The sequence below is a fragment of the Ruditapes philippinarum genome, unplaced genomic scaffold (assembly GCF_026571515.1).
Source record: "Ruditapes philippinarum isolate M1 unplaced genomic scaffold, ASM2657151v2 ctg3497_1_1_1_1, whole genome shotgun sequence".
Classification (NCBI taxonomy): Eukaryota; Metazoa; Mollusca; class Bivalvia; order Venerida; family Veneridae; genus Ruditapes; species Ruditapes philippinarum.
This window is the reverse complement of record NW_026857874.1, coordinates 62745-76522: the sequence shown is the minus strand read 5'-3', so window position 1 is coordinate 76522 and position 13778 is coordinate 62745. Positions and strand designations below refer to the sequence as shown.

Below are 13778 nucleotides of genomic sequence, written 5' to 3'. Positions count from 1 at the left end.
CATTATTCCAATTTGTACCAATATAATTAGTTTTAGAAAATAACTAGTGGTCTTAGAATGTAAACAACAACAACAACAACAAATAATGATAAAAGTACATGTATGTAGTATGTATTTTTTTCCACAATGACATTCACGGCAAACAGCGAGCGTTTCCGTAACAAACAATTAGATATATTGTTATTAATTTTTTATACTAATGTTATTTATTCTAATTGTGCATTTCATATATTATATACTCGGTTGCTGGCGACCATATGTAAGAATTTTATGCTTATAATGCAAACAAAATACGGTATTTTTTTTTGAAAAAGCTGTTCGTTTATTTACTTGATTTTTTTTAATTTCGTTTTAAATCATTAATTCGTGTATTTCCCCTTGACCTAATCTTGTTCGTTCATTTCTTCCAATTCGCGTAACAACTGAGCTAGAGCATCGTCGAATGTTCTCCCGGGTCGTCTTCCTCCGCCTGGGGGTGGGCGATTGTTGGGTGGACGCTGTGTTGGGCGGTTTGTTGCCGGTGGTGCAGTTGTGGTTGTAGTCGTGGTGGTCGTGGTAGTTGTGGTAGTCGTAGCTGGTTTGAAAACGTCTATGTTTAATTGGGGAATGTTGCGACATGAAGTTCTAGTGTCCCTACAAGTTTTAAATAGTAAATAAAGCTTGGGTTATGTGTTCTTCGTATACTGTTAATTAAAACATTTTTGTTGGAAAAAATATTTGAGAGCTACACTTGATATTTCTAACAGTTTCTGAATTTCGTTACTAAATCTGACCAAAAAAATCATTGAAAAATCATTGTGAAGTCCGTGTTTTCTTTATAATAAATGTACATGAATAATCGTTAAAAAAAAGATAATGCTGGTAATAACAAGAAATCTATTTTTCATAATTATTTAAAGGGTTGAATCGATCAAATTATCTATAAAAAAAAGATGATATAATTGGATCTGTGGAATCGAGGTCCTCGACCACAGATGTATTTAGCTTCATGCCTCCACTGAGTGTTTATTCAATATTGAAATTTTACTTACGTGGCCATGAAAGCACTCGGGTATTGCACCTGATTAAAGTTGAAGTTATCGCACATGATCCTGGATAGCGTGTGATTTCTAATTGCCGACTGTTGATCTGTAAGATACAATGAAAAAAGGCTAAAGAATTTAAAAAGGAAATCTAAAAATATAAAATTTCTTTCAAAATGACTCTAATTTCGGCATATTTTTTTTGAAAGTGTATACCAAATACTACTAGGTCTAGGGCAGCTATCACCAAAACGTTGATTTGAGGAAAACTCCATGTGCGAGTCTATATCTGCAAATATTTAGGTTGATAAGTTTGTTTTAAGTCACAATGGGAGTTTTAAGATATATAGTGACATTTTATAAACTAAACTGGCAGAAGGAAAACATCATTTGTCTTTAACACCAAAATAAGACACTTAGGTAGAACCACAGAACTGGATACGGCCATACACGCGAGAGTCACACGCCCGTTGCTATGACGCGACAACAATTGTAAGAAAACGTATAAAGTCAATGTGACTTTATATGGAACAAGCTTGAAAAATTAAGTTTTTTTCATGAGACATTGTATACTAAAATATGTTTGTATACTAAACCTTTGACATGGTAGCAACGAAAGTTTACGAAACTAATTACCCATTGTCACCAATATATAGAATTTTACAAGGCTCTATATACAGTTGATGTATTTTAAATCGAAATCCCTTAAACTTAGAATGGACTGTTCCAAATTAAAAACTGGCAAATATATTTCAAATCTTCAGATGAATTAAAAAAACGACAGTTTTACCCGTTTTGTACCACGCTATCGATGTGTGTTCTACCATAACACTGTATAAACATCTGGTAAAAAGTGATCACTCGGAAGCATTAAAAACATCAAAATTACATGAAAATTGCTGACTCGGTTTGATTGAGTCTGTACATGGGGGATAATGAAATTGTGCAACATCCCTCACGCCCCCTGGCACCGGCTTGAGCGGTTCTTACCTCCACTAAGGCCTACATCAGATCCCTGGTACCAGAACCGGTCCCCAAACTTCAGACGCATGAACTGCTCACCGAGGATACATTCCAAGGTGGGACCACCTGTACCTGCTGTCACAGGAACCTCGGTAAGTACTCCGGTAAACAAATCAATGTCTTGGGGTGATCTAAATATTGTGTAAATATACTTATTAGTTTTAGATGTAGAAAATTCCGACAGATCCGATTTAAATACTGATATTTTCTTTATATTCTTATATTGGACATACAATCATCCTAGCATATGCATTTCAATACAGTACATGTATATTGTTCAGACAATTTTCATTTGATAAACAATGCGCCGCGGATTCTAATTTTCTATAGCTGACAATATTTGCATAAAAAGTCCATACGCATACTTGTGAAAAAACAAACAACATCCGTCTGTCTGACAAAGCTGTATATTGATTGACTGACCATCTTGGTATCTCAAAGTATGATAATGTACAGCTCCAAAAATGTAAGATGGGCAAGTCAGGGTATTTTTGGTTAAGAAAGTAAAATGCTGAATGCTGAATTTTTAGTTCAGTTTGTGGTTTAACTAAGCCTAATGAAAAGTAGGAAAATAAAAGTCTCAGATACAGTACTTACTGATATCCTGCAGATTGAAATCTAGCGATGGTATCAGCATCATGGTCAACCAAATCAGCCCAGTCAGTCACTTCAGACAGACCACAGTTTGAACGGAATGCCGCATACGGTTGCAGTCCGTGATCCCGTCCACGCTGGATATTCAAAGCAACGAGGTCGAAAGCGATATTGTTGGACCGGTCAATAAAAAGGCGACTTCTGGCTTGCTCTTCGACAATACGATCAGTTTCAGGCGAGTTCTGCCCTGATAGCCAGTATGCCAAGCCTTCCATGCCATTAGGGTCTCCAGAGATGTAGGTCAAGAAGGGCTTGTTGTAGGTTTCGTCTGTTTCGAACCGCATGTTGATAGGGCCAAGGTTCCGTCCGAATAATGACATGTCACGTGGAATCCATGTATGTCCCATTCTACGGGAAGTAAAATGGATGCATGAATAAATTTCATCTATAAAATATTGGTGTGTAACATTTATAAATGAATAGTGGAGATAAAAACTGTCATGGAACTGATTTTTGAGTTTAGTTTAGAACTTTATATCGTGTTATATGTACCTGATGAACTTTCAGCATGTGAACAAACAGTCGCATATATACGCATGTAGTTTGATCATTTCATATAATATGTACTGTATTTTTATCATTCATTTCAATAAGATTCTAAAATATATATTTTAAGACAACAACTCTCAGTCGTCTAGTTATCGGACAAACTATGTTATAGGAGGAACAAATATCACGTCTTGAAGAATCGAAGGATCGAACAATCCCTGGACTGAGGGGTTGACAAGCTAGATCTTTCCCGATATATAAAGAATATACATGTCTGCATTCACCGATTTTTTGATAGAATAGATAAATTTCAATCATTTGAAACTGGAACGTTGTGGGTTTTTTTTTACCTGAATGCGATTCCAAAACTGTTGGATATTGTTGGATCTATTGTCGGGTCATACTCGTATGGCGAAGTACTCAGAAGCTTGTACTTTGCAAGCGCTGTAGGTGAAAGGAATGATGGAAGAAATTCGTCGTAAACAATCTTCTGCATGATCCCGATGAGAATTTTTCTGGTTTCCTGAAAGAGAGTATCCGGATCTGGATAGGATGTCTGCAGAAGACCAGCGATTCTGTTGTGTTCAAGGACAAATACGTTGTGGTAAGCAGTCAACGAAGGTACAGTATTGACGCGATGGTCACCTGTAAAAGAAATGACCGTAAATCAATTTAAGGTGCTACATAAATTGAAATATCAAATGTGTGTTGCACGGAATTAAAATTCAATAATATGGAACCGATAATACGTTATTAGTGTCCCTATTGGTTGAATGCAATCCATCTTAAAGAATAGGGTAAAGTTATGCACTTTTGTATTCAAAAAGTTTTTACAGTTTCAGGCACTAGTATTATTCAAGCACGACTGTCAGAAAAGTTTTACACATTATATTGCTCATTTTAGTGCGTTTCGAGGAACTGGTATCAGATGAGAAAACCTAAGCATCGCCTTGAAAAGTCTCGAACCCGTGATGCTTAAGTTAAGAGGAAGGAAGACAACTTGACTACACGGTTTCCGCTGTAATTTTATTTACTTCATGTCTTGATATTAAAATTAAACATCTGTTATGTCTTAAAAATTCTCCCGGACACGAACTTCTACGTAGGTTTGTACCACCGACTTCTCATACCATACTTCCGCACTATTTCATTGTATAAATGAGGACATACGCAGTGATCTCCCCTTAAAAGTACAATCTGCCAAGGGAGGTAATTACTGTGAGGAGTTTGGTAGTTTAATCAACATACCAGCAAGACTGCAGGCCTCTCCACCAGCTGTGTTTGCTTCGCATGCAGTGTTGTCATTTTTGTCCGGAAGTCTAAAACCATCCTGAGTCCTCAAAAAACCTAGAATTTAAATCAACTACATTTTGTATATGTATATATGTAGATTAAAAATATATATTATAGATCTACTTAAATACCATAATATCAGTACACTGCTTGGTTTATATATATATTACAATGAATTATTTTACCTATTGATAGTAGTGCAGCTTCCTTTTTGGCCTTTCAAGCAAAAATAAGAATAGAAAAAATAATAAAAATGTCCTGTAAATTCCAATTATCCCCTGAACATATTCATTTCACTACATATTTGCCAAAACTTACCCCTGACCATGTAGAGCAAACATTTTTTAACGGGCGCATGCCTCCAAACCCCCATTACATGCCGGACTACGCCTCTGATAAACTTGCCAAATGACGTTCATTTTTATGAGTCAATGGGTTCTCGTGTAGATCATTTTATAAATTGTGCGTTTTTCAAACGGTATACATTTGTATAAACTTAACTAAGGGGAGCAAAAAAGTAAATAATTTGTGACGCCTTGTTTAATTCTTAAGTTATATTAATGTTTTATACGTGAAATATCTTAGAGTGAGATCAATTCAATTAGTATTGTTCAATCAAGAAATTGTTTGGTTTATACATATTTATTTAAGCTCGATTGCGAAACAATTCCTTGCAACTTATATTTATCACTTTTGAGGTCGCTTCCTGGAAACAACCAGTATCATATGAAGTAACAGATAGTTGTGACCCAGTAAGGGCTATAACCCCATGCTCCATGGGTTGAGAGGCAGACACCAAGAAATAGTTTAACTAGTAAGGGTTTAACACGATTTGTCTTTCATTGACACATTTTTCCACGCCTTTCCTTTGCCACCAAAATAAATCAAAGCCAGTCTTCACTTCCGTGAAGTCTTTTCATGCTTTATATTTCTAGCAGCTTTTGATTCTAGACTCCTTTTAATTTTGAATGCACTGTTCAAAGCAGGGTGATTCCATGACACTATTTCGGGAGGTTAGAAGGTTAACTCGCCTTAAATTAATGGAAATCTTACCTGTTCCGGCCTGCCTAAGTTCTTGTAATTCCGACTCTGATGAACCATACACATTAGAGGCGTCAATAAATGACGTAATTTCATTCGTCTGCTGTCGGCGGCTCTGTCCGTTAGAAAACGCTGAAAATAGCGGACAACTGATCATAAGAGTGTAATGTTTTGCTAATCAATCTACATATGAGCCGTGTCACGACAAAACCAACATAATGGGTTAGCGACCAGCATGGATCCAGACCAGCCTGCGCATCCGCGCAGTCTGATCAGGATCCATGCTGTTCGCTTACCAACTCTATTACAAGTAGAGAATCTGATAGCGAACAGCATGGATCCTGATCAGACTGCGCGGATGCGCAGGCTGGTCTGGATCCATGCTGGTCGCAAACGCACTATGTTGGTTTTGTCGTGACACGGCTCATATTTGATTTATTTGTCACGCCGACACTGATAAGCATATTCACGTATTTATATTACTTGTAATTGAGATCCGTGGTATATCTGGAGACTTTCAAGCTTAGCTGATGTCATTTCGTACATCATCCGAGGTACACAAATGGACACCATATACTAAGACCACTGACCTCCTGTAAGCTAGCTTGATATAGCCTCCTAACATGAAAGAAGCTTAATATACGTATAAGTCCTCGACAGGATTTGGTAAATGTTTTAGTTATTCTTCTATAGATTCTATATCCAGCAAGCATCGTACTATGGTCTAAGGCATACATGAAAAGAAGCTTTTTACAAGATCAAGTAAGTTTAATAGATTATATAATTTCAGTAATATTTAAGAGTGAGTCATTCCAAAATAGAGAGACAATGATCGAGTTCATTAAGTGAATTCTTTTTTCTAATAATTAAAGCCGAGAAATTAAGACTTGTACGCATTTCACTTACCATCTGGGCAAAACACAGGTGCTGATCTCGCGAACTCCATGCAATAACCTTCGGTGAAAATAGGTTCGAATGGATCATTTCTTCCTTGAATTAAGATATTCAGACAATTCTGTGCACTGGAAAAAAAACGCTAATATTATTTATTGAAATTTTGTACTATAGCCTATAGGCGTCTATACGGAAAAAAGCATAGGTCAAGCATGAATTTTATAATGTTTAAATAATGGTTACCTTAAAAAGTTCCACTAAATGTTAAATAATCTATCATAAAAGCAGCAAAATGTAAACCTCCATACAAAATACTAAATCACTATAACTGTACTAATAACCAAAAAGCAACAGGAAAAAGGTGATTCAGGTTATTGGCTTATTAGTATTTTTTTTGGAAACCGAGAAAGTACACTAAAATAAAGTAAGAGAAAATATTAATTGGTGATAGTAAATTCAAAGATCACATGCTCAAGCTTTATAGTCAGTCCATGAGAGATAATTATTGATTCACATAAATTAACAATGTTTTTGTTCAAATGGAGAATTTATACATGCAAAAACTTACTCATTTTGGGCTGAACAGCAGTCGGCAATGTCTGGAAATACATTTAAAAAAAAATCAATAATCAATATTCTTCGACAACTCAAAATTTAATAGTTGCTCATTTCTTAGATGCTTAAGCAATAAAATCGAAAGAAGAAAAAAAACTTGAAAAGTCGGGTCGATTTATCCAGAGCATCGATTTTGAACTGCACAATACGGTTCCATTCCTAAAAGTTACGTATTTTGTATAAAACATATTTGTTCTTAATCTTTTGGGAAGTCTTTAAATAATCTTTAATAAAACTGAACAAAATCTCTATATTCATATTTAGTCAAAACTAAATGGTAAATACTAAGTATTTTTAGCGTATGTAAGTTTATCAATCAAGGGAAGTAATACCCGCCAAACCGATAGCATTCCCGAGAAAAATGTACATAAAAATGCATTTGAGCCGCGTCACGACAAAACCAACATAATGGGTTTGCGACCAGCATGGATCCAGACCAGCCTGCGCATCCGCGAAGTCTGATCAGGATCCATGCTGTTCGCTTACAAACCCTATAACAAGTAGAGAAACTTATAGCGAACAGCATGGATCCTGATCAGACTGCGCGGATGCGCAGGCTGGTCTGGATCCATGCTGGTCGCAAACCCATTATGTTGGTTTTGTCGTGACGCGGCTCATTTGGATTCTTACTTCCTTGTACAGGCGTCGCAATTAAATCATGATCCAAGAACTGTCCCATCTGAAATGTATGTAATGTGATAGTTGGGCTTCTGACCTCTCGTCCTCCTCTGCCACGATGGACCTCATTACTGATCCTCCGGGGGTTGGGCAAAGCTCCTCCGTTTGGTGTGACGGAAGTAGACCTGGCCTCTCCAATGCCATCCTCTTTAAAATATAATACAAGAGAACGTTATTGTCGAGTCAATTTTAAAAAAAAGAACAATTTAAATTCAAATACTGGTGCGGGGTTATTAGCCAATCGCATCATCTCGGCCCTTTCCGTCAAACTTCGGATAACTATTGGTAATAATCGAGATAAGCCGATTCGGTATTTAGCGGTACGGTAGGGAAGACAAGTAAGCCTTCTCCGGGAATTTTGATATTAAAGAGCGGAGATTCGAGTTTATAATCAACTGGTGCATTACCGTAAGCGGGTTCGAGAACACGTCTCTGTGGGACCCCTGCCATTCCCCATCTTGGCTGCTGCAAGTTGTTACAACTACCGTCAATACGCCGGTATTTCTCAGTGCCACATGCCGCGACCGGTGGTAGTGGACAAGTTCCCTCTTCTTGTCGTAAAAACTCCGCCCGTACTTGCTCGTGCTGCAGATCTTTCAAGGAAAATCCCCTGTAAGCAAAATAACCTTGTAAATTATGTTATTGCCATTTATGTTATATTATACATGTCATGTAGTTCAGACATGACGAAAATAAAAAATTATCTGAACCAGATATCGATAAGCTTTAGAAAAGTTTGCAAGCTATTTGTAAGATGCTTATGTTGTTTCATCGTCGGATACGCACGGCCGAACCATTAAGATTTATGATAACATGTTAATCAGCCGTGGGTATCCGAGGATGATGTTGTTTTAATAGGTTAAGTTCTTTATTTAAGCGACAAATAAATAACAAAGCCGTACCACGTACAGAGCTTTATGTAAGTAAGCCGTACCAGATAGCCTTCGGTTATTCTTATACATCTTTCATATAAATAAATATGAAAATTAGATTGATAAAGAATTCGGGATCCTGAGGGTATAATTATTTATAAATGCAACACATAAAAACTTTGTAGAAATAAATTGATAGAGGTAAAAGGTCATTACCAAAATAAGTATCATAATATTAATAAGACGTGACATTAATTACATAATATTTTAGTGATACACATTAATTATATTTTCTTTCTTACATAGCTTTAAAAAATTGACATTGTTTGTTATAGAAATCCGAAAATATTGTTATGAAAATAAAAGTGCAGTCTTTGCCAATGGCAGGATATGCAAATAATGTTTGTTCAGGCAATTTACAGACCAATGCACTGCCAAAGGCATTGGTCAACTAAGTCCGTCCCAATTTTTCACACACACTACCTATATTTTGACCTTCTTCACTGTACACTATTCAATCAGGACTTATTTCGAAATTTTCCCATACAATAATGAATTGTTTAGTCCAGATTAAAAGATGGACAAGTCCATTTAAGATACTCAGGGTGGTAATGGGTTAAGATGATTAGTTCTATAACAATTAAGTTACAAAAAATCGATTGGATTTGTTTTGTTTTGATCCTTTAAGCAGATTTAGATTTTAACCGAAGATTATCTTAAGTGTTTTAAGTTACATCGACACTTTAAGGGCACGTTACGAGTTTTCATAATACGTACTCATTGAGAAGAATTCTGGCTGCATTCAACATAACATTAGCATGTCTATCCTGTTCTTTGTCGGCACTGGTCCGGCGCCCATGAAAGTTTGCCATCATTGGACATCCTGACCTTTTAGAAGACCCAACTGAAATAATAAATCATATTTTACTTCCCAACGTTTTTCCCTCAACAATACCACGATTTGTCGGGGGTTGTCTAATACTCGTAAAAACAAATGTTTTACAGAGTTAAGTGATTTACTGTTCTCCACTTGCAGCATGCAATTTCTCAACGTGAAATTTTACCAACAAATGAAACGAAAAGTTATTTGTCTTGAAAGAGGATTTACATGTATGTGGAGCACGGCAAATGTTCGCATCTCCAAAGTGACAGCTACACTTTGCACCACAGTCAAATTTCAGGTATCATCTTGTTTCGGTATTTGCCAATTAAATTTTATAAGTGCAATACCATGAAAGTGTTGTATTTGTGTCGAAATTTCAAAATATTCGTATTTCCAGTGAGCAAATATGAAGCGCAATAAAAAAGTTATAGACCAATGTGAAATGTCAACATTTAAGCTGTTGTAAGTAAATAACAAAACTTTTATACTGTAATTACGTGGCGAATCAAACTTTTAAATAACAAATTTAACTTTTAATTGCGCACTTTTTTCATCTTACTGTATATTTACAAAACTAAAACGTCTATTTAAAATATAGAGAGAAAAAAGAATCCCTACTGTAGAGAATGCCAAAAACGACAAAATTGAAAATGTTGCAGGCTCTATTTTATTGGGCTTATTCATAGTAGGTACTAGAAAGTGCAAGTTACCGTTCGCACCTCCTAGCACAAGCTTAAGCAGAATTCAACATTTAAACATGAAAAAGGTGAAATCTTAATTTAAAAACATTTGCAGATATATTCATACGACGGTTATCATGGCATCTTCAATGTGGCACTTTCGTATAATTCCATGAAAAGCAAGTAAATGAAAGCGGGTGCCCTAAACGAGACAACAATCAACGGAACTAAACAAAATGGATTTTTAAAAGGTGATCAGAGGTTATGAAGCCTGCATATCACAGATAAGACAAAACAAGTACGAACCTGTCCGTTCATCAAGCTGCTGGAGTCCCCTTTTAAGAATATCAATTTCCTTAGCCCTCTCAATTGCTGATCGTACCTGGTGGGTTGTTGGCACACAATGAACCCCGACTGTCAGCAGCAGTAACCCAAGACTCTTCCACAGCATCTAAATATTACATGTTTTACAATACAAAGGTCATATACTTTGACTTTTTCCACCTGAACTCGAGGAATATGTCAGGTGCATTTATTTAGGTACGGGTGGAAGCCTTAATAACATAAATAGGATCGGACCCATATCGGTTATGGCTAAGAAGTTAATTCACTGGACCTTTCGGCTTGTTTGAAATCCGTAAAGTTTTTAATAGGTATACATTCTTTTAACCTTGCGTAATTTAATTGCATTAACTTTGGTTAATTATACATCATGTCTTCCTAAAACCGTTTTGCTTTTAATTAAATTATCACTTTTGTTTCCTTCAGTTAATCTATATTTTAAAATCGGAAAGTACAATTTGTACGTAGAAGAAGCCCGTGCACGTATGTGAAAACGTTCGTTTGTGCGAAATAGATAACATAGTATTTATCGTTCGAGCGAAAAGAAATTCACATGAATTCAACAAATGCAACATCACTTCGACACATGCATACATTGCAAATACACATGTAGTACGAGTACATTTATCAGCTTGAACACAATCAAATAGGCCACCATTAAAAACGAAATTTTGATACGTTTAGTGATAAATCATTTTTGAATTACTAAATAAAAGTTCCTCTTTGTATTTAGTCTTGCAAAATAGTATTTCTGAGTATATATGAGCTTCAAAATACGTGCTTCAAATTACGTGCTTCAAAATACGTGGATTTTTTTTTAATTTAAAAGATAATTTTTAAAAACATTCATAATTTTAAGCACTTGTACAATTAATACTGATCAATTACATGTGTAAGCATAAAGCCTTAAACAAAATATTATAAAATCAAAAATGTGCTAATTTAAAACAGCATTGTAATAAAAATTGTGTATTGCCTTATTCTTTTTATCCAGAAAGGTAAAGTTTCGTACAAAATAATATTACATCACTCGTTGACGGGAAATACAGATACATGTTAATGTATAAACGTGTTCCAAACAAATATAAATTCACGTAATACACACGTACACGTAAATTGGACAAAATATACACCCTGGAATTATTTTTTAAATTTCCAATGGTATTTGCCGAAATAAAAATATTGCAGAGCTTCAAGAGCGTACTTTTTTGTGGAGACGCACGTGCGGGTGCGTGCACGTGTGTGCATGTGACACACAAAATGCAAATAATTAGAATTGGCTGTGGGTTTAAAAAATCTGAAAGCTAAAGCAACACTTACGGTTATAGATCTGGCAATTCCTTCCGCGTTTTCTCTTTATTGCCACAGCTAAATAAGAACACTTTTTGATCCGTGCTCTCCTGTTCACGCAGGAATCTGAATCGGGTAGTTGAGGCTCTGTGTTTATATAGCTTTTAGTATTTGAACATTTTCAAATTTCTTTTGTATTGTCACGGTCAATGCACATCTCAAAAATCAGAATGTATGTATACAGTGGGTGGGGATAATAACTTTATATCACGATTTATTTTGAAATTCGTTCTAATGTACCAGATATAAGCACTGATTATTTTGTCAAATAGGATTAAAGTGGACCAACGACAAGTTTATTTTCTAATGTGAACATAAAGACTTTTTTAATAATCAAGGGTAGATAGTAATAAAAAGATATCTATATGCATTTGTTTTTCAAGTAATATCTTTCGAATGCCCAGTTTAGATTATAACTTCAAAATAAATTTCAAAACAAAACTAAACTTGCTAAAGGGGCAGACAATATTATCGTCGCATTCGGAGCACACCAACGATTGGATTCGCGGCATACTGGCTATTTAAAAAGGATGGAAAGGACCGAATAGTTGAGGAAATTTGCAAATATATTTTAAAGAAGTTCCAATGAGGTTCAACAGCTTAAAATATGACATTTGAAATTCTGACATATATCAACTGAGTTAAAACAGAAAGAAATTATTAGATGTATTAAAGAAATTTACTGAGATTTATTGCTCTTCAATTTACGTCAATTTGTGCAATAAACATGGTTTTTCTGGGAAAAATGATATCTGTGAAAGGTCTGATTTTTTTTGCACACGTTTTTAGTATACAGTAGACCTATATCAAATATTGTAAAAATCCTGTCATGCCAAAAAACCTCAGTGAAGTCCCTTTATGTTGTGAATTTTGCTTAAAATAAAACGATCTGGTCGATTGTTTATAAATACATACATGTTTAACAGTTAAATGATACCGATCATGCATACATGCATAAAATTGATAATGCATTTTAAACTCATCTTTTGATAAACCTACAACGTTTGCTTTTGTTCTTTTTTTTTTCTTTTTTTTTTTCACTCAATAAGTAAAGCGTGTATCCCAACACTAATTTTCGCCCCTTTCCTCCAACAATTGCATTTTTTTTTGGCTATTTCTGTCGCTCTACGTATAAATAATTGGCGATGTGTTCAAAACGAAGGACCTTTTGCGCGAATAAAGCATCGGTTGGCTCGATAAGCATAGGGACGGACGGGGAATGTCACCTGTTGTAACTGATAATGGCATTAATGTTTTTCACTTAGCCAATTGTGTTACGTACTCGGTGCATTATCTTGTGAACCTTTAATGTACCCTGCGAATAACATTTTTTTAAAGGTAGCGATGGTATGTCATTTAAATAAATCATACAGCTTTGTATATGCCAACCTTCAACGATTTTTCATATTATGTTAAATAGATGCTTGCTTAAAAACTGTTTGCACCATAGTCTATGTTGTGCCTGGTTTAACTAACATGCGGCGGGGTATAAATTAAACATATGTCTGCGTGATTGTCGAAAAATTAAAATAATAGTACCAACACGATTTTAATATTAAAAATAAAGTGTGGGTAGTCAATCTTTTTGTCAAGAGTTCTTAAGTGGGCGTTGTGTAAGCACGTTTTAATTTTTTTACCTGTTCGGCGGCGTGACCGACAAGCGGATAAATAAATAATCATGTATTATTGACATAAATACCACAAAAGTGTTTGATTTCGGTCATATATGGTTTTCAACCAACAATTACGTAAACTTATTGTAAATTTCATTATAAGATTGAAAAATCGTGTCGGTATTCCGACTGTATCAATGGCAAAATGCTAAAAATAGAATTTAATTGGACTGTACAACGAAAATAAACTTTAAACTATAATAATAGCAATAATGTTACAGTGATGTTTCTGTATAGCAACTTACTAGTACTTCACCCAACCGTTAAAC

At 35.3% G+C, this 13778-nt stretch overlaps 1 protein-coding gene across 1 annotated transcript; it reads right to left on the bottom strand.

The window, feature by feature from the left end:
• Positions 1 to 322: 322 nt before the first annotated feature.
• On the bottom strand, positions 323 to 11939 carry LOC132751317 (heme peroxidase 2-like). Its single transcript, XM_060741479.1, has 14 exons — positions 11807 to 11939; positions 10451 to 10595; positions 9359 to 9485; positions 8117 to 8319; positions 7662 to 7856; positions 6985 to 7015; positions 6429 to 6544; positions 5535 to 5654; positions 4437 to 4535; positions 3539 to 3833; positions 2643 to 3047; positions 2013 to 2176; positions 1032 to 1128; positions 323 to 633 (listed from the first exon to the last, which is right to left on the bottom strand). The coding sequence occupies exons 2-14, from the start codon at positions 10593 to 10595 to the stop codon at positions 384 to 386; spliced, it is 2247 nt and encodes a 748-aa protein (XP_060597462.1). The 5' UTR covers positions 11807 to 11939; the 3' UTR covers positions 323 to 383.
• Positions 11940 to 13778: the final 1839 nt, after the last annotated feature.